General features: G+C 28.6%; 1 protein-coding gene across 2 annotated transcripts in view; it reads left to right on the top strand.

Annotated features, from left to right (window-relative positions):
* The first annotated feature begins 2484 nt into the window (after window positions 1–2484).
* LOC126749551 (uncharacterized) overlaps window positions 2485–22305 on the top strand; it is a 145610-nt gene continuing 125789 nt past the window's right edge. The window contains exons 1-4 of one of the 2 annotated variants that reach the window (XM_050459262.1): window positions 2485–2881; window positions 4123–4413; window positions 4469–4603; window positions 4675–5399. In XM_050459262.1, the coding sequence (XP_050315219.1) occupies window positions 2745–2881; window positions 4123–4413; window positions 4469–4532 (492 nt within the window). In that variant the 5' untranslated portion in view covers window positions 2485–2744 and the 3' untranslated portion in view covers window positions 4533–4603; window positions 4675–5399. Of the gene's footprint in view, window positions 2882–4122; window positions 4414–4468; window positions 4604–4674; window positions 5400–22305 lie in introns of those variants that run through there. The other variant, XM_050459261.1, reaches the window with a different exon arrangement.

Here is a 22305-nt window from a genome sequence, read left to right as displayed (position 1 = left end):
CCAAGTACTCCTCGCAAAGGGGCACCTTGCACATAATTATCAAAATTGAAAAAATTATAGTTTTTGAGAAAAATCGAAATTTCGGTTTTTTACGATTAACATGTACTTTTTTAGATAGAAAATTTTGCATAACTTTTTTGTTATTAAAGATAGAGCTTCCATTTAAAAACAGTCAAGTACTCCTCGCAAAGGGGCACCTTGCACATAATTATCAAAATTGAAAAAATTGTAGTCTTTGAAATAAATCGAAATTTCGGTTTTTTACAATTAACATGTACTTTTTTAGATCGAAAATTTTGCATAACTTTTTTGTTATTAAAGATAAAGCTTTCATTTAAAAACTGCCAAGCACTCCTGGCAAAGGGGCACTTTGTACGTAATAATCAAAATCTAAAAAATTATAGTTTTTGAAAAAAATCGAAATTTCGGTTTTTTACAAATAACATGTACTTTTTTAGATCGAAAATTTTGCATACCTTTTTTGTTATTAAAGATAAAGCTTTCATTTAAAAACTGCCAAGCACTCCTGGCAAAGGGGCACTTTGTACGTAATAATCAAAATCTAAAAAATTATAGTTTTTGAAAAAAATCGAAATTTCGGTTTTTTACAATTAACATGTACTTTTTTAGATCGAAAATGTTGCATAACTTTTTTGTTATTAAAGATAGAGCTTTCATTTAAAAACAGTCAGGTACTCCTAGCGAAGGGGCACCTTGCACATAATTATCAAAATTGAAAAAAATTATAGTTTTTGAGAAAAATCGAAATTTCGGTTTTTTACAATTAACATGTACTTTTTTAGATCGAAAATTTTGAAGGCTCATATCTCGGCTTCTATATGAATTATCATGAAAATTCCAACGGTTTTGTCTTAGTTTCGTCCTTCTGAATCCAACGAGACCATCCGCAAGATCGTAGCTTCTACGAGAGCCGAGATATGGCATTTTTGTAGCCCATTTTTGGCGTCAAAAACGGACGTCGAAAACGACTTTTTCAGGATTTTCAAAGTGCTCTCATTCCCTTATTTCTGCTCGGATCCTGTTATAACCCGGTGTTTTCGTAATCTAGGTGATCAGAATAAGACGCTGGTATACTTAGTTTGACTTTGAAAAAAATCAATTTTTGGTGAAAAAATTCGATACGGGGGGGTATACCAGAAAAATGAAAAAACCCAAACTTTGAAGGCTCATATCTCGGCTTCTATATGAGCTATCGTGAAAATTCCAACGGTTTTGTCTTAGTTTCGTCCTTCTGAATCCAACGAGACCACCCGCAAGGTCGTAGCTTCTACGAGAGCCGAGGTATGGCATTTTTGTAGCCCATTTTTGGCCTCAAAAACGGACGTCGAAAACGACTTTTTCAGGATTTTCAAAGTGCTCTCATTCCCTTAGTTCTGCTCGGATCCTGTTATAACCCGGTGTTTTCGTAATCTAGGTGATCAGAATAAGACGCTGGTATACTTAGTTTGACTTTGAAAAAAATCAATTTTTGGTGAAAAAATTCGATACGGGGGGGTATACCCGAAAAATTAAAAAACTCAAACTTTGAAGGCTCATATCTCGGCTCCTATATGAGCTATCGTGAAAATTCCAACGGTTTTGTCTTAGTTTGGTCCTTCTGAATGCAACGAGACCATCCGCAAGGTCGTAGCTTCTACGAGAGCCGAGATATGGCATTTTTGTAGCCCATTTTTGGCCTCAAAAACGGACGTCGAAAACGACTTTTTCAGGATTTTCAAAGTGCTCTCATTCCCTTAGTTCTGCTCGGATCCTGTTATAACCCGGTGTTTTCGTAATCTAGGTGATCAGAATAAGACGCTGGTATACTTAGTTTGATTTCGAAAAAATCAATTTTTGGTGAAAAAATTCGATACGGGGGGGTATACCCGAAAAATGAAAAAACTCAAACTTTGAAGGTCGATATCTCGGCTTCTATGGGAGCTATCGTGAAAATTCCAACGGTTTTGTCTTAGTTTCGTCCTTCTGAATCCATCGAGACCATCCGCAAGGTCGTAGCTTTTACGAGAGCTGAGATATGGCATTTTTGTTGCCCATTTTTGGCCTCAAAAACGGACGTCGAAAACGACTTTTTTAGGATTTTCAAAGTGCTCTCATTCCCTTAGTTCTGCTCGGATCCTGTTATAACCCGGTGTTTTCGTAATCTAGGTGATCAGAATAAGACGCTGGTATACTTAGTTTGATTTCGAAAAAATCAATTTTTGGTGAAAAAATTCGATACGGGGGGTATACCCGAAAAATGAAAAAACCCAAACTTTGAAGGCTCCTTAGTTCTGCTCGGATCCTGTTATAACCCGGTGTTTTCGTAATCTAGGTGATCAGAATAATCCGCTGTTATAGTTAGTGTGAATTCGAATAAAAAAAAATTATGAAAAAATTTGAAAGAGGGGGGGTATATAATTTCTTACTGATAAACAGTGTGGGGCGGGTGGGGGATATGGGTTGACTCACTCGTTCACATGTGAGCATATCTTTTATTCTCCAGCTCTCTCTGCAACGACCAGGACTAACTTCTCTTTCTAAAAATGACCGAAACAGTGGTGGGGGACGTATGTGCAGACATGTAGCACACTTTGTCATGGATCGCCTCCTTTATGGGCCCAGTATTCGGTCGGACCTGATACCTCAGTGGACGGTAGTGGTCGCTTTCTTTACCTACTTGATCAAGGACAATGTAGAGAGCAAACAGGTGGTTTTAATAGAAAACCTATTGGAGATGATTTTGGATGTCCAGCTGGACCAGAGCTGCTGGGTGCGGAAGGTCGGGGTATGCCCCGGAGAATTTGAATAAGGAGCTCGTGGTGCGGTACTGCAATCAGATACTGGGCATTTTAATGGACTGTTTGGATTATCACAATTTGGGGTAAGTTTCTTAACTTAAAAATTTTGAAAATTAAAAAAAAATATCAAACCACAAACAAAATATATAATGTAGCGAAACGACCTCTAAATTTGCTATAGTTCGTTCTATTAGAATATCGGGCGTCTTAAATTTTTTATTTATTTGTGGAAATGTGTGACATTCTTTAAACCCTACATTTCTGCTCGGAGTATTCGTATGATTATTACTTCGTTTATCACCATTTAATAAAGAAGTATGGCGCTTTTGACTCCGTGGTTCCGTTAAAAGGTTTTAATCCGGGTCAGTGCTTTTATTATTAATAGGTAAGGTTACAACTGTCCTGTTTCTTGGCTAGCAATTTATGTTATCTATTTTGTTATTAAAAGGTGTTAAAACTAAGCCCATAACTGAGGTGAATTAACTGAGATTTCCCGACATAAGTGGTTTCTTTGACATACGAACCCTCGGGACTAAAAATCCCATTACAATAAAAGTCCAAAAAAAACATTTATTGTTATAAGTTGCCCAAATGATGGGCAGAATGGCAGGTTTGGCAAATCAATAACTTCTTCCGAGTATTTGACACCGTTGAAAAAGAAGAAGAAGAAGAGAAGTAGCAGTAACGAGTGTGAGAGGGAAACGAGGTAGGAAAATGGACAGACAACCCTCTGGTTTCCTCCACTCCTGTGGGCGTCTCATTGTCTATCCCTTTCCCTCCCTCATTTCTCTCGCACTTTGGCTACATTCTACTTCTCTTCTCCTTCTTCCTCTTTTTTAAATGCCTGGACAAAATTATTGATTTTTTACAAGCAGTTGAACCCAAAGTTTCTTCTGCTTCTTCTTTTTCTTCTTCTTCTTCTCTCTCTTTTTCTTTAAAAACCTCAAATACCTGGATTCCGTTTACATATACTTACTTTGAATAAATCTCTACCATGAGAATTACAAATAAAACATCTAATTTTGGCAGTGACAATTTATTAATTGATTGATTTTATTGACCGGCAAGCTTTCCTGTGATTATCACAGACTTTGTTTCTGGTGATCAAATCTCGATATGGATTTTAATGAGTTTTTAGTCCACATTATCAATATTGTCCATTTTCTAAGTCAATTCAGTAAAAATTCCAGGATTTATTTCTTAATAAATAAATAGGACCCGAAGAAATAACTCGACAACGAGCTACTCAACTGTAGGTTCCTTGAAAGGTTCTACTCTTAATATAATCATTTACAAAATGATCGACCTATTCTTCCTTATCTAGGAACGAAAGCGAGCTGATCCTGGAGTCCCTGCAATCCTTCTCGAAACTCCTGAACAGTTTGCCAGGGTACAAATTCAGTTCCTTTCAAGTTACCGGAGCAGTGAGGATCAAGTTGCTATTCAGTCAAGAGGATCCACGTCTAAGGAGATCCTCGATCCAGTTATTAGGAGATCTGGCAACATCCTTTGGCCAGGAGACCAATTTGGAGGCATTCAAGGATCGAGTGAGATCCAAGGGAACCTCATCACTTTACTCTTGCATCTATGCGCTCCAGACGTGTATATTGTCAAGGTATGACTTTTTTGGATCATTTTACTCACTTAACTCATGCATGGACCCCATTTAGGCCTGTAAAAGTACAATGCAGAAGGTTGGCCCTTATCTGGATTTTCCGGAGGTATACCGCATGATCCAGGAGTGTTTGGGCGATGACACCGACTTGATGTTCACGGATTTTATTGGGGAGTTAATTAAACGCATGGTAAGTAAATGGCAGCACCTTAAATGTAATATTCATGCAGTTCGTCTGTGATATATTTTGAATTTAATTAGGGATTTATGGAATCAAAGATATCAAGGTTATTTGGGGGTCAAATCGAGGACGAGTTGGTTTAAAGGTGGCGTCTAAGGGCCAATCCCGCCCTTGTCATCGGTTTGTTCTACGCCGAACTACTACCCGAGAATAAACCGAAAGTTTCACTGGAAACTGTCTGTGATAAACTGAACAGACTGATGCAAGACGAGTCAGAAGAAGTTAGGATTAAGGCAAGTCAAGCTATATCGTGTTTGTTTTTATAATTATTGTAGAACGGAATGTGCTAGGGGGATAGTACGATTAAGTCTTTTAAATCAGTTTTTAGTAAGAAAATTTAAAAAAAGTCAACAGGGGTCAAAACTGACTTGTGGGTGGACTTTGTAGCTTATAAGTTTATCTCTGTCGCACTCATTGTAAAAAAAAACTTGAAACGTGGAAAAACTGAAATTTCACAAAGTTTATTAGTTTTAAAATTTTGCATAACTTTTTTGTTATTAAAGATAGAGCTTTCATTTAAAAACTGTCAAGTACTCCATGCAAAGGGGCACCTTGCACATAATTATCAAAATTGAAAAAAATATAGTTTTTGAGAAAAATCGAAATTTATGTTTTTTACGATTAACATGTACTTTTTTAGATCGAAAATTTTGCATAACTTTTTTGTTATTAAAGATAGAGCTTTCATTTAAAAACTGCCAAGTACTCCTCGCAAAGGGGCACCTTGCACATAATTATCAAAATTGAAAAAATTATAGTTTTTGAGAAAAATCGAAATTTAGGTTTTTTACGATTAACATGTACTTTTTTAGATCGAAAATTTTGCATAACTTTTTTGTTATTAAAGATAGAGCTTTCATTTAAAAACTGCCAGGTACTCCTCGCAAAGGGGCACCTTGCACATAATTATCAAAATTAAAAAAATTATAGTTTTTGACAAAAATCGAAATTTCGGTTTTTTACAATTAACATGTACTTTTTTAGATCGAAAATTTTGCATTACTTTTTTGTTATTAAAGATAGAGCTTTCATTTAAAAACAGTCAAGTACTCCTAGCGAAGGGGCACCTTGCACATAATTATTAAAATTGAAAAAATTATAGTTTTTGAGAAAAATCGAAATTTTGGTTTTTTACAATTAACATGTACTTTTTTGGATCGAAAATTTTGCATAACTTTTTTGTTATTAAAGATAGAGCTTTCATTTAAAAACTGACAAGTACTCCTCGCAAAGGGGCACCTTGCACATAATTATCAAAATTAAAAAAATTATAGTTTTTGAGAAAAATCGAAATATCGGTTTTTTACAATTAACATGTACTTTTTTAGATCGAAAATTTTGCATAACTTTTTTGTTATTAAAGATAGAGCTTTCATTTAAAAACTGTTAAGTACTCCTAGCGAAGGGGCACCTTTTGCGTAATTATCAAAATTGAAAAAATTATAGTTTTTGAGAAAAATCGAAATTTCGGTTTTTTACAATTAACATGTACTTTTTTAGATCGAAAATTTTGCATAACTTTTTTGTTATTAAAGATAGAGCTTTCATTTAAAAACTGCCAAGTACTCCTCGCAAAGGGGCACCTTGCACATAGTTATCAAAATTAAAAAAATTATAGTTTTTAAGAAAAATCGAAATTTCGGTTTTTTACAATTAACATGTACTTTTTTAGATCGAAAATTTTGCATAACTTTTTTGTTATTAAAGATAGAGCTTTCATTTAAAAACTGCCAAGTACTCCTCGCAAAGGGGCACCTTGCACATAATTATCAAAATTAAAAAAATTATAGTTTTTGAGAAAAATCGAAATTTCGGTTTTTTACAATTAACATGTACTTTTTTAGATCGAAAATTTTGCATAACTTTTTTGTTATTAAAGATAGAGCTTTCATTTAAAAACTGTTAAGTACTCCTAGCGAAGGGGCACCTTTCGCGTAATTATCAAAATTGAAAAAATTATAGTTTTTGAGAAAAATCGAAATTTCGGTTTTTTACGATTAACATGTACTTTTTAGATCGAAAATTTTGCATTACTTTTTTGTTATTAAAGATAGAGCTTTCATTTAAAAACAGTCAAGTACTCCTAGCGAAGAGGCATCTTGCACATAATTATTAAAATTGAAAAAATTATAGTTTTTGAGAAAAATTGAAATTTCGGTTTTTTACAATTAACATGTACTTTTTTAGATCGAAAATTTTGCATAACTTTTTTGTTATTAAAGATAGAGCTTTCATTTAAAAACTGTTAAGTACTCCTAGCGAAGGGGCACCTTTCGCGTAATTATCAAAATTGAAAAAATTATAGTTTTTGAGAAAAATCGAAATTTCGGTTTTTTACAATTAACATGTACTTTTTTAGATCGAAAATTTTGCATAACTTTTTTGCTATTAAAGATAGAGCCTTCATTTAAAAACTGTTAAGTACTCCTAGCGAAGAGGCATCTTGCACATAATTATCAAAATTGAAAAAAATTATAGTTTTTGAGAAAAATTGAAATTTCGGTTTTTTACAAATAACATGTACTTTTTTAGATTGAAAATTTTGCATAACTTTTTTGGTATTAAAGATAGAGCTTTCATTTAAAAACTGTTAAGTACTCCTAGCGAAGAAGCACCTTTCGCGTAATTATCAAAATTGAAAAAATTATAGTTTTTAAGAAAAATCGAAATTTCGGTTTTTTACAATTAACATGTACTTTTTTAGATCGAAAATTTTGCATAACTTTTTTGGTATTAAAGATAGAGCTTTCATTTAAAAACTGCCAAGTACTCCTCGCAAAGGGGCACCTTGTACGTAATAATCAAAAATTAAAAAAATTGTAGTTTTTGAAAAAAAATTTAAATTTCGGTTTTTTACAATTAACATGTACTTTTTTAGATCGAAAATTTTGCATAACTTTTTTGCTATTAAAGATAGAGCCTTCATTTAAAAACTGTTAAGTACTCCTAGCGAAGAGGCATCTTGCATATAATTATTAAAATTTAAAAAATTATAGTTTTTGAAAAAAATCGAAATTTCGGTTTTTTACAATTAACATGTACTTTTTTATATCGAAAATTTTGCATAACTTTTTTGTTATTAAAGATAGAGCTTTCATTTAAAAACAGTCAAGTACTCCTAGCGAAGGGGCACCTTGCACATAATTATCAAAATTGAAAAAATTATAGTTCTTGAGAAAAATCGAAATTTCGGTTTTTTACAATTAACATGTACTTTTTTAGATCGAAAATTTTGCATAACTTTTTTGTTATTAAAGATAGAGCTTTCATTTAAAAACTGTTAAGTACTCCTAGCGCAGAGGCATCTTGCACATAATTATTAAAATTTAAAAAATTATAGTTTTTAAAAAAATCGAAATTTCCGTTTTTTACAATTAACATGTACTTTTTTAGATCGAAAATTTTGCATTACTTTTTTGTTATTAAAGATAGAGCTTTCATTTAAAAACAGTCAAGTACTCCTAGCGAAGGGGCACCTTGCACATAATTATTAAAATTGAAAAAATTATAGTTTTTGAGAAAAATCGAAATTTTGGTTTTTTACAATTAACATGTACTTTTTTGGATCGAAAATTTTGCATAACTTTTTTGTTATTAAAGATAGAGCTTTCATTTAAAAACAGTCAAGTACTCCTAGCGAAGGGGCACCTTGCACATAATTATCAAAATTGAAAAAATTATAGTTCTTGAGAAAAATCGAAATTTCGGTTTTTTACAATTAACATGTACTTTTTTAGATCGAAAATTTTGCATAACTTTTTTGTTATTAAAGATAGAGCTTTCATTTAAAAACTGTTAAGTACTCCTAGCGCAGAGGCATCTTGCACGTAATTATTAAAATTTAAAAAATTATAGTTTTTGAAAAAAATCGAAATTTCCGTTTTTTACAATTAACATGTACTTTTTTAGATCGAAAATTTTGCATAACTTTTTTGTTATTAAAGATAGAGCTTTCATTTAAAAACTGCCAAGTACTCCTCGCAAAGGGGCACCTTGCACATAGTTATCAAAATTAAAAAAATTATAGTTTTTAAGAAAAATCGAAATTTCGGTTTTTTACAATTAACATGTACTTTTTTAGATCGAAAATTTTGCATAACTTTTTTGTTATTAAAGATAGAGCTTTCATTTAAAAACTGTTAAGTACTCCTAGCGAAGGGGCACCTTTCGCGTAATTATCAAAATTGAAAAAATTATAGTTTTTGAGAAAAATCGAAATTTCGGTTTTTTACGATTAACATGTACTTTTTTAGATCGAAAATTTTGCATTACTTTTTTGTTATTAAAGATAGAGCTTTCATTTAAAAACAGTCAAGTACTCCTAGCGAAGAGGCATCTTGCACATAATTATTAAAATTTAAAAAATTATAGTTTTTGAAAAAAATCGAAATTTCGGTTTTTTACAATTAACATGTACTTTTTTATATCGAAAATTTTGCATAACTTTTTTGTTATTAAAGATAGAGCTTTCATTTAAAAACAGTCAAGTACTCCTTGCGAAGGGGCACCTTGCACATAATTATCAAAATTGAAAAAAATTATAGTTTTTGAGAAAAATTGAAATTTCGGTTTTTTACAAATAACATGTACTTTTTTAGATCGAAAATTTTGCATAACTTTTTTGGTATTAAAGATAGAGCTTTCATTTAAAAACTGTTAAGTACTCCTAGCGAAGGGGCACCTTTCGCGTAATTATCAAAATTGAAAAAATTATAGTTTTTAAGAAAAATCGAAATTTCGGTTTTTTACAATTAACATGTACTTTTTTAGATCGAAAATTTTGCATAACTTTTTTGGTATTAAAGATAGAGCTTTCATTTAAAAACTGCCAAGTACTCCTCGCAAAGGGGCACCTTGTACGTAATAATCAAAAACTAAAAAAATTGTAGTTTTTGAAAAAAAATTTAAATTTCTGTTTTTTACAATTAACATGTACTTTTTTAGATCGAAAATTTTGCATAACTTTTTTGCTATTAAAGATAGAGCCTTCATTTAAAAACTGTTAAGTACTCCTAGCGAAGAGGCATCTTGCATATAATTATTAAAATTTAAAAAATTATAGTTTTTGAAAAAAATCGAAATTTCGGTTTTTTACAATTAACATGTACTTTTTTATATCGAAAATTTTGCATAACTTTTTTGTTATTAAAGATAGAGCTTTCATTTAAAAACAGTCAAGTACTCCTAGCGAAGGGGCACCTTGCACATAATTATCAAAATTGAAAAAATTATAGTTTTTGAGAAAAATCGAAATTTTGGTTTTTTACAATTAACATGTACTTTTTTGGATCGAAAATTTTGCATAACTTTTTTGTTATTAAAGATAGAGCTTTCATTTAAAAACTGCCAAGTACTCCTCGCAAAGGGGCACCTTGCACATAATTATCAAAATTGAAAAAATTATAGTTCTTGAGAAAAATCGAAATTTCGGTTTTTTACAATTAACATGTACTTTTTTAGATCGAAAATTTTGCATAACTTTTTTGTTATTAAAGATAGAGCTTTCATTTAAAAACTGTTAAGTACTCGTAGCGCAGAGGCATCTTGCACATAATTTTTAAAATTTAAAAAATTATAGTTTTTGAAAAAAATCGAAATTTCCGTTTTTTACAATTAACATGTACTTTTTTAGATCGAAAATTTTGCATTACTTTTTTGTTATTAAAGATAGAGCTTTCATTTAAAAACAGTCAAGTACTCCTAGCGAAGGGGCACCTTGCACATAATTATTAAAATTGAAAAAATTATAGTTTTTGAGAAAAATCGAAATTTTGGTTTTTTACAATTAACATGTACTTTTTTGGATCGAAAATTTTGCATAACTTTTTTGTTATTAAAGATAGAGCTTTCATTTAAAAACTGTTAAGTACTCCTAGCGCAGAGGCATCTTGCACATAATTATTAAAATTTAAAAAATTATAGTTTTTGAAAAAAATCGAAATTTCCGTTTTTTACAATTAACATGTACTTTTTTAGATCGAAAATTTTGCATAACTTTTTTGTTATTAAAGATAGAGCTTTCATTTAAAAACTGCCAAGTACTCCTCGCAAAGGGGCACCTTGCACATAGTTATCAAAATTAAAAAAATTATAGTTTTTAAGAAAAATCGAAATATCGGTTTTTTACAATTAACATGTACTTTTTTAGATCGAAAATTTTGCATAACTTTTTTGTTATTAAAGATAGAGCTTTCATTTAAAAACTGTTAAGTACTCCTAGCGAAGGGGCACCTTTCGCGTAATTATCAAAATTGAAAAAATTATAGTTTTTGAGAAAAATCGAAATTTCGGTTTTTTACGATTAACATGTACTTTTTTAGATCGAAAATTTTGCATTACTTTTTTGTTATTAAAGATAGAGCTTTCATTTAAAAACAGTCAAGTACTCCTAGCGAAGAGGCATCTTGCACATAATTATTAAAATTTAAAAAATTATAGTTTTTGAAAAAAATCGAAATTTCGGTTTTTTACAATTAACATGTCCTTTTTTATATCGAAAATTTTGCATAACTTTTTTGTTATTAAAGATAGAGCTTTCATTTAAAAACAGTCAAGTACTCCTTGCGAAGGGGCACCTTGCACATAATTATCAAAATTGAAAAAATTATAGTTTTTGAAAAAAATTGAAATTTCGGTTTTTTACAATTAACATGTAATTTTTTAGATCGAAAATTTTGCATAACTTTTTTGTTATTAAAGATAGAGCTTTCATTTAAAAACTGTTAAGTACTCCTAGCGAAGGGGCACCTTTCGCGTAATTATCAAAATTGAAAAAATTATAGTTTTTGAGAAAAATCGAAATTTCGGTTTTTTACAATTAACATGTACTTTTTTAGATCGAAAATTTTGCATAACTTTTTTGCTATTAAAGATAGAGCCTTCATTTAAAAACTATTAAGTACTCCTAGCGAAGAGGCATCTTGCACATAATTATCAAAATTGAAAAAAATTATAGTTTTTGAGAAAAATTGAAATTTCGGTTTTTTACAAATAACATGTACTTTTTTAGATCGAAAATTTTGCATAACTTTTTTGGTATTAAAGATAGAGCTTTCATTTAAAAACTGTTAAGTACTCCTAGCGAAGGGGCACCTTTCGCGTAAATATCAAAATTGAAAAAATTATAGTTTTTAAGAAAAATCGAAATTTCGGTTTTTTACAATTAACATGTACTTTTTTAGATCGAAAATTTTGCATAACTTTTTTGGTATTAAAGATAGAGCTTTCATTTAAAAACTGCCAAGTACTCCTCGCAAAGGGGCACCTTGTACGTAATAATCAAAAACTAAAAAAATTGTAGTTTTTGAAAAAAAATTTAAATTTCGGTTTTTTACAATTAACATGTACTTTTTTAGATCGAAAATTTTGCATAACTTTTTTGCTATTAAAGATAGAGCCTTCATTTAAAAACTGTTAAGTACTCCTAGCGAAGAGGCATCTTGCATATAATTATTAAAATTTAAAAAATTATAGTTTTTGAAAAAAATCGAAATTTCGGTTTTTTACAATTAACATGTACTTTTTTATATCGAAAATTTTGCATAACTTTTTTGTTATTAAAGATAGAGCTTTCATTTAAAAACAGTCAAGTACTCCTAGCGAAGGGGCACCTTGCACATAATTATCAAAATTGAAAAAATTATAGTTTTTGAGAAAAATCGAAATTTTGGTTTTTTACAATTAACATGTACTTTTTTGGATCGAAAATTTTGCATAACTTTTTTGTTATTAAAGATAGAGCTTTCATTTAAAAACTGCCAAGTACTCCTCGCAAAGGGGCACCTTGCACATAATTATCAAAATTAAAAAAATTATAGTTTTTGAGAAAAATCGAAATATCGGTTTTTTACAATTAACATGTACTTTTTTAGATCGAAAATTTTGCATAACTTTTTTGTTATTAAAGATAGAGCTTTCATTTAAAAACTGTTAAGTACTCCTAGCGAAGGGGCACCTTTCGCGTAATTATCAAAATTGAAAAAATTATAGTTTTTGAGAAAAATCGAAATTTCGGTTTTTTACAATTAACATGTACTTTTTTAGATCGAAAATTTTGCATAACTTTTTTGCTATTAAAGATAGAGCCTTCATTTAAAAACTGTTAAGTACTCCTAGCGAAGAGGCATCTTGCACATAATTATTAAAATTTAAAAAATTATAGTTTTTGAGAAAAATCGAAATTTCGGTTTTTTACAATTAACATGTACTTTGTTAGATCGAAAATTTTGCATTACTTTTTTGTTATTAAAGATAGAGCTTTCATTTAAAAACAGTCAAGTACTCCTAGCGAAGGGGCACCTTGCACATAATTATCAAAATTGAAAAAATTATAGTTTTTGAGAAAAATCAAAATTTCGGTTTTTTACGATTAACATGTACTTTTTTAGATCGAAAATTTTGCATAACTTTTTTGTTATTAAAGATAGAGCTTTCATTTAAAAACTGTTAAGTACTCCTAGCGAAGGGGCACCTTTCGCGTAATTATCAAAATTGAAAAAATTATAGTTTTTGAGAAAAATCGAAATTTCGGTTTTTTACGATTAACATGTACTTTTTTAGATCGAAAATTTTGCATTACTTTTTTGTTATTAAAGATAGAGCTTTCATTTAAAAACAGTCAAGTACTCCTAGCGAAGAGGCATCTTGCACATAATTATTAAAATTTAAAAAATTATAGTTTTTGAAAAAAATCGAAATTTCGGTTTTTTACAATTAACATGTACTTTTTTATATCGAAAATTTTGCATAACTTTTTTGTTATTAAAGATAGAGCTTTCATTTAAAAACAGTCAAGTACTCCTAGCGAAGGGGCACCTTGCACATAATTATCAAAATTGAAAAAATTATAGTTTTTGAGAAAAATCGAAATTTCGGTTTTTTACAATTAACATGTACTTTTTTAGATCGAAAATTTTGCATAACTTTTTTGTTATTAAAGATAGAGCTTTCATTTAAAAACTGTTAAGTACTCCTAGCGAAGGGGCACCTTTCGCGTAATTATCAAAATTGAAAAAATTATAGTTTTTGAGAAAAATCGAAATTTCAGTTTTTTACAATTAACATGTACTTTTTTAGATCGAAAATTTTGCATAACTTTTTTGTTATTAAAGATAGAGCTTTCATTTAAAAACTGCCAAGTACTCCTCGCAAAGGGGCACCTTGCACATAATTATCAAAATTGAAAAAATTATAGTTTTTAAGAAAAATCGAAATTTCGGTTTTTTACAATTAACATGTACTTTTTTAGATCGAAAATTTTGCATAACTTTTTTGTTATTAAAGATAGAGCTTTCATTTAAAAACTGTTAAGTACTCCTAGCGAAGGGGCACCTTTCGCGTAATTATCAAAATTGAAAAAATTATAGTTTTTGAGAAAAATCGAAATTTCGGTTTTTTACAATTAACATGTACTTTTTTAGATCGAAAATTTTGCATAACTTTTTTGCTATTAAAGATAGAGCCTTCATTTAAAAACTGTTAAGTACTCCTAGCGAAGGGGCACCTTGCACATAATTATCAAAATTGAAAAAATTATAGTTTTTGAGAAAAATCGAAATTTCGGTTTTTTACAATTAACATGTACTTTTTTAGATCGAAAATTTTGCATTACTTTTTTGTTATTAAAGATAGAGCTTTCATTTAAAAACAGTCAAGTACTCCTAGCGAAGGGGCACCTTGCACATAATTATCAAAATTGAAAAAATTATAGTTTTTGAGAAAAATCGAAATTTCGGTTTTTTACAATTAACATGTACTTTTTTAGATCGAAAATTTTGCATAACTTTTTTGTTATTAAAGATAGAGCTTTCATTTAAAAACTGTTAAGTACTCCTAGCGAAGGGGCACCTTTCGCGTAATTATCAAAATTGAAAAAATTATAGTTTTTGAGAAAAATCGAAATTTCAGTTTTTTACAATTAACATGTACTTTTTTAGATCGAAAATTTTGCATAACTTTTTTGTTATTAAAGATAGAGCTTTCATTTAAAAACTGCCAAGTACTCCTCACAAAGGGGCACCTTGCACATAGTTATCAAAATTAAAAAAATTATAGTTTTTAAGAAAAATCGAAATTTCGGTTTTTTACAATTAACATGTACTTTTTTAGATCGAAAATTTTGCATAACTTTTTTGTTATTAAAGATAGAGCTTTCATTTAAAAACTGTTAAGTACTCCTAGCGAAGGGGCACCTTTCGCGTAATTATCAAAATTGAAAAAATTATAGTTTTTGAGAAAAATCGAAATTTCGGTTTTTTACGATTAACATGTACTTTTTTAGATCGAAAATTTTGCATTACTTTTTTGTTATTAAAGATAGAGCTTTCATTTAAAAACAGTCAAGTACTCCTAGCGAAGAGGCATCTTGCACATAATTATTAAAATTTAAAAAATTATAGTTTTTGAAAAAAATCGAAATTTCGGTTTTTTACAATTAACATGTACTTTTTTATATCGAAAATTTTGCATAACTTTTTTGTTATTAAAGATAGAGCTTTCATTTAAAAACAGTCAAGTACTCCTTGCGAAGGGGCACCTTGCACATAATTATCAAAATTGAAAAAATTATAGTTTTTGAGAAAAATTGAAATTTCGGTTTTTTACAATTAACATGTACTTTTTTAGATCGAAAATTTTGCATAACTTTTTTGTTATTAAAGATAGAGCTTTCATTTAAAAACTGTTAAGTACTCCTAGCGAAGGGGCACCTTTCGCGTAATTATCAAAATTGAAAAAATTATAGTTTTTGAGAAAAATCGAAATTTCGGTTTTTTACAATTAACATGTACTTTTTTAGATCGAAAATTTTGCATAACTTTTTTGCTATTAAAGATAGAGCCTTCATTTAAAAACTGTTAAGTACTCCTAGCGAAGAGGCATCTTGCACATAATTATCAAAATTGAAAAAAATTATAGTTTTTGAGAAAAATTGAAATTTCGGTTTTTTACAAATAACATGTACTTTTTTAGATCGAAAATTTTGCATAACTTTTTTGGTATTAAAGATAGAGCTTTCATTTAAAAACTGTTAAGTACTCCTAGCGAAGGGGCACCTTTCGCGTAATTATCAAAATTGAAAAAATTATAGTTTTTAAGAAAAATCGAAATTTCGGTTTTTTACAATTAACATGTACTTTTTTAGATCGAAAATTTTGCATAACTTTTTTGGTATTAAAGATAGAGCTTTCATTTAAAAACTGCCAAGTACTCCTCGCAAAGGGGCACCTTGTACGTAATAATCAAAAACTAAAAAAATTGTAGTTTTTGAAAAAAAATTTAAATTTCGGTTTTTTACAATTAACATGTACTTTTTTAGATCGAAAATTTTGCATAACTTTTTTGCTATTAAAGATAGAGCCTTCATTTAAAAACTGTTAAGTACTCCTAGCGAAGAGGCATCTTGCATATAATTATTAAAATTTAAAAAATTATAGTTTTTGAAAAAAATCGAAATTTCGGTTTTTTACAATTAACATGTACTTTTTTATATCGAAAATTTTGCATACCTTTTTTGTTATTAAAGATAGAGCTTTCATTTAAAAACAGTCAAGTACTCCTAGCGAAGGGGCACCTTGCACATAATTATCAAAATTGAAAAAATTATAGTTCTTGAGAAAAATCGAAATTTCGGTTTTTTACAATTAACATGTACTTTTTTAGAACGAAAATTTTGCATAACTTTTTTGTTATTAAAGATAGAGCTTTCATTTAAAAACTGTTAAGTACTCCTAGCGCAGAGGCATCTTGCACATAATTATTAAAATTTAAAAAATTATAGTTTTTGAAAAAAATCGAAATTTCCGTTTTTTACAATTAACATGTACTTTTTTAGATCGAAAATTTTGCATAACTTTTTTGCTATTAGAGATAGAGCCTTCATTTAAAAACTGTTAAGTACTCCTAGCGAAGAGGCATCTTGCACATAATTATTAAAATTCAAAAAATTATAGTTTTTAAAAAAAATCGAAATTTCCGTTTTTTACAATTAACATGTACTTTTTTAGATCGAAAATTTTGCATAACTTTTTTGTTATTAAAGATAGAGCTTTCATTTAAAAACTGCCAAGTACTCCTCGCAAAGGGGCACCTTGCACATAGTTATCAAAATTAAAAAAATTATAGTTTTTAAGAAAAATCGAAATTTCGGTTTTTTACAATTAACATGTACTTTTTTAGATCGAAAATTTTGCATAACTTTTTTGTTATTAAAGATAGAGCTTTCATTTAAAAACTGTTAAGTACTCCTAGCGATGGGGCACCTTTCGCGTAATTATCAAAATTGAAAAAATTATAGTTTTTGAGAAAAATCGAAATTTCGGTTTTTTACGATTAACATGTACTTTTTTAGATCGAAAATTTTGCATTACTTTTTTGTTATTAAAGATAGAGCTTTCATTTAAAAACAGTCAAGTACTCCTAGCGAAGAGGCATCTTGCACATAATTATTAAAATTTAAAAAATTATAGTTTTTGAAAAAAATCGAAATTTCGGTTTTTTACAATTAACATGTACTTTTTTATATCGAAAATTTTGCATAACTTTTTTGTTATTAAAGATAGAGCTTTCATTTAAAAACAGTCAAGTACTCCTAGCGAAGGGGCACCTTGCACATAATTATCAAAATTGAAAAAATTATAGTTTTTGAGAAAAATCGAAATTTCGGTTTTTTACAATTAACATGTACTTTTTTAGATCGAAAATTTTGCATTACTTTTTTGTTATTAAAGATAGAGCTTTCATTTAAAAACAGTCAAGTACTCCTAGCGAAGGGGCACCTTGCACATAATTATCAAAATTGAAAAAATTATAGTTTTTGAGAAAAATCGAAATTTCGGTTTTTTACAATTAACATGTACTTTTTTAGATCGAAAATTTTGCATAACTTTTTTGTTATTAAAGATAGAGCTTTCATTTAAGAACTGCCAAGTACTCCTCGCAAAGGGGCACCTTGCACATAATTATCAAAATTGAAAAAATTATAGTTTTTGAGAAAAATCGAAATTTCGGTTTTTTACGATTAACATGTACTTTTTTAGATCGAAAATTTTGCATTACTTTTTTGTTATTAAAGATAGAGCTTTCATTTAAAAACAGTCAAGTACTCCTAGCGAAGAGGCATCTTGCACATAATTATTAAAATTTAAAAAATTATAGTTTTTGAAAAAAATCGAAATTTCGGTTTTTTACAATTAACATGTACTTTTTTATATCGAAAATTTTGCATAACTTTTTTGTTATTAAAGATAGAGCTTTCATTTAAAAACAGTCAAGTACTCCTAGCGAAGGGGCACCTTGCACATAATTATCAAAATTGAAAAAATTATAGTTTTTGAGAAAAATCGAAATTTCGGTTTTTTACAATTAACATGTACTTTTTTAGATCGAAAATTTTGCATTACTTTTTTGTTATTAAAGATAGAGCTTTCATTTAAAAACAGTCAAGTACTCCTAGCGAAGGGGCACCTTGCACATAATTATCAAAATTGAAAAAATTATAGTTTTTGAGAAAAATCGAAATTTCGGTTTTTTACAATTAACATGTACTTTTTTAGATCGAAAATTTTGCATAACTTTTTTGTTATTAAAGATAGAGCTTTCATTTAAGAACTGCCAAGTACTCCTCGCAAAGGGGCACCTTGCACATAATTATCAAAATTGAAAAAATTATAGTTTTTGAGAAAAATCGAAATTTCGGTTTTTTACAATTAACATGTACTTTTTTAGATCGAAAATTTTGCATTACTTTTTTGTTATTAAAGATAGAGCTTTCATTTAAAAACAGTCAAGTACTCCTAGCGAAGGGGCACCTTTCGCGTAATTATCAAAATTGAAAAAATTATAGTTTTTGAGAAAAATCGAAATTTCGGTTTTTTACGATTAACATGTACTTTTTTAGATCGAAAATTTTGCATTACTTTTTTGTTATTAAAGATAGAGCTTTCATTTAAAAACAGTCAAGTACTCCTAGCGAAGAGGCATCTTGCACATAATTATTAAAATTGAAAAAATTATAGTTTTTGAGAAAAATTGAAATTTCGGTTTTTTACAATTAACATGTACTTTTTTAGATCGAAAATTTTGCATTACTTTTTTGTTATTAAAGATAGAGCTTTCATTTAAAAACAGTCAAGTACTCCTAGCGAAGGGGCACCTTTCGCGTAATTATCAAAATTGAAAAAATTATAGTTTTTGAGAAAAATCGAAATTTCGGTTTTTTACAATTAACATGTACTTTTTTAGATCGAAAATTTTGCATAACTTTTTTGCTATTAAAGATAGAGCCTTCATTTAAAAACTGTTAAGTACTCCTAGCGAAGAGGCATCTTGCACATAATTATCAAAATTGAAAAAAATTATAGTTTTTGAGAAAAATTGAAATTTCGGTTTTTTACAAATAACATGTACTTTTTTAGATCGAAAATTTTGCATAACTTTTTTGGTATTAAAGATAGAGCTTTCATTTAAAAACTGTTAAGTACTCCTAGCGAAGGGGCACCTTTCGCGTAATTATCAAAATTGAAAAAATTATAGTTTTTAAGAAAAATCGAAATTTCGGTTTTTTACAATTAACATGTACTTTTTTAGATCGAAAATTTTGCATAACTTTTTTGGTATTAAAGATAGAGCTTTCATTTAAAAACTGCCAAGTACTCCTCGCAAAGGGGCACCTTGTACGTAATAATCAAAAACTAAAAAAATTGTAGTTTTTGAAAAAAAATTTAAATTTCGGTTTTTTACAATTAACATGTACTTTTTTAGATCGAAAATTTTGCATAACTTTTTTGCTATTAAAGATAGAGCCTTCATTTAAAAACTGTTAAGTACTCCTAGCGAAGAGGCATCTTGCATATAATTATTAAAATTTAAAAAATTATAGTTTTTGAAAAAAATCGAAATTTCGGTTTTTTACAATTAACATGTACTTTTTTATATCGAAAATTTTGCATAACTTTTTTGTTATTAAAGATAGAGCTTTCATTTAAAAACAGTCAAGTACTCCTAGCGAAGGGGCACCTTGCACATAATTATCAAAATTGAAAAAATTATAGTTCTTGAGAAAAATCGAAATTTCGGTTTTTTACAATTAACATGTACTTTTTTAGATCGAAAATTTTGCATAACTTTTTTGTTATTAAAGATAGAGCTTTCATTTAAAAACTGTTAAGTACTCCTAGCGCAGAGGCATCTTGCACATAATTATTAAAATTTAAAAAATTATAGTTTTTAAAAAAATCGAAATTTCCGTTTTTTACAATTAACATGTACTTTTTTAGATCGAAAATTTTGCATTACTTTTTTGTTATTAAAGATAGAGCTTTCATTTAAAAACAGTCAAGTACTCCTAGCGAAGGGGCACCTTGCACATAATTATTAAAATTGAAAAAATTATAGTTTTTGAGAAAAATCGAAATTTTGGTTTTTTACAATTAACATGTACTTTTTTGGATCGAAAATTTTGCATAACTTTTTTGTTATTAAAGATAGAGCTTTCATTTAAAAACAGTCAAGTACTCCTTGCGAAGGGGCACCTTGCACATAATTATCAAAATTGAAAAAATTATAGTTTTTGAGAAAAATTGAAATTTCGGTTTTTTACAATTAACATGTACTTTTTTAGATCGAAAATTTTGCATAACTTTTTTGTTATTAAAGATAGAGCTTTCATTTAAAAACTGTTAAGTACTCCTAGCGAAGGGGCACCTTTCGCGTAATTATCAAAATTGAAAAAATTATAGTTTTTGAGAAAAATCGAAATTTCGGTTTTTTACAATTAACATGTACTTTTTTAGATCGAAAATTTTGCATAACTTTTTTGCTATTAAAGATAGAGCCTTCATTTAAAAACTGTTAAGTACTCCTAGCGAAGAGGCATCTTGCACATAATTATCAAAATTGAAAAAAATTATAGTTTTTGAGAAAAATTGAAATTTCGGTTTTTTACAAATAACATGTACTTTTTTAGATCGAAAATTTTGCATAACTTTTTTGGTATTAAAGATAGAGCTTTCATTTAAAAACTGTTAAGTACTCCTAGTGAAGGGGCACCTTTCGCGTAATTATCAAAATTGAAAAAATTATAGTTTTTAAGAAAAATCGAAATTTCGGTTTTTTACAATTAACATGTACTTTTTTAGATCGAAAATTTTGCATAACTTTTTTTGTATTAAAGATAGAGTTTTCATTTAAAAACTGCCAAGTACTCCTCGCAAAGGGGCACCTTGTACGTAATAATCAAAAACTAAAAAAATTGTAGTTTTTGAAAAAAAAATTTAAATTTCGGTTTTTTACAATTAACATGTACTTTTTTAGATCGAAAATTTTGCATAACTTTTTTGCTATTAAAGATAGAGCCTTCATTTAAAAACTGTTAAGTACTCCTAGCGAAGAGGCATCTTGCATATAATTATTAAAATTTAAAAAATTATAGTTTCTGAAAAAAATCGAAATTTCGGTTTTTTACAATTAACATGTACTTTTTTATATCGAAAATTTTGCATAACTTTTTTGTTATTAAAGATAGAGCTTTCATTTAAAAACAGTCAAGTACTCCTAGCGAAGGGGCACCTTGCACATAATTATCAAAATTGAAAAAATTATAGTTTTTGAGAAAAATCGAAATTTCGGTTTTTTACGATTAACATGTACTTTTTTAGATCGAAAATTTTGCATAACTTTTTTGTTATTAAAGATAGAGCTTTCATTTAAAAACTGCCAAGTACTCCTCGCAAAGGGGCACCTTGCACATAGTTATCAAAATTAAAAAAATTATAGTTTTTAAGAAAAATCGAAATTTCGGTTTTTTACAATTAACATGTACTTTTTTAGATCGAAAATTTTGCATAACTTTTTTGTTATTAAAGATAGAGCTTTCATTTAAAAACTGTTAAGTACTCCTAGCGAAGGGGCACCTTTCGCGTAATTATCAAAATTGAAAAAAATTATAGTTTTTGAGAAAAATCGAAATTTCGGTTTTTTACGATTAACATGTACTTTTTTAGATCGAAAATTTTGCATTACTTTTTTGTTATTAAAGATAGAGCTTTCATTTAAAAACAGTCAAGTACTCCTAGCGAAGAGGCATCTTGCACATAATTATTAAAATTTAAAAAATTATAGTTTTTGAAAAAAAATCGAAATTTCGGTTTTTTACAATTAACATGTCTTTTTTATATCGAAAATTTTGCATAACTTTTTTGTTATTAAAGATAGAGCTTTCATTTAAAAACAGTCAAGTACTCCTTGCGAAGGGGCACCTTGCACATAATTATCAAAATTGAAAAAATTATAGTTTTTGAGAAAAATTGAAATTTCGGTTTTTTACAATTAACATGTACTTTTTTAGATCGAAAATTTTGCATAACTTTTTTGTTATTAAAGATAGAGCTTTCATTTAAAAACTGTTAAGTACTCCTAGCGAAGGGGCACCTTTCGCGTAATTATCAAAATTGAAAAAATTATAGTTTTTGAGAAAAATCGAAATTTCGGTTTTTTACAATTAACATGTACTTTTTTAGATCGAAAATTTTGCATAACTTTTTTGCTATTAAAGATAGAGCCTTCATTTAAAAACTGTTAAGTACTCCTAGCGAAGAGGCATCTTGCACATAATTATCAAAATTGAAAAAAATTATAGTTTTTGAGAAAAATTGAAA

This window comes from Anthonomus grandis, unplaced genomic scaffold, assembly GCF_022605725.1.
Source record: "Anthonomus grandis grandis unplaced genomic scaffold, icAntGran1.3 ctg00000301.1, whole genome shotgun sequence".
NCBI classification, from domain to species: domain Eukaryota; kingdom Metazoa; phylum Arthropoda; class Insecta; order Coleoptera; family Curculionidae; genus Anthonomus; species Anthonomus grandis.
Note: the sequence above shows the minus strand (reverse complement) of the source record. Positions and strands in the feature narration are given on the sequence as shown.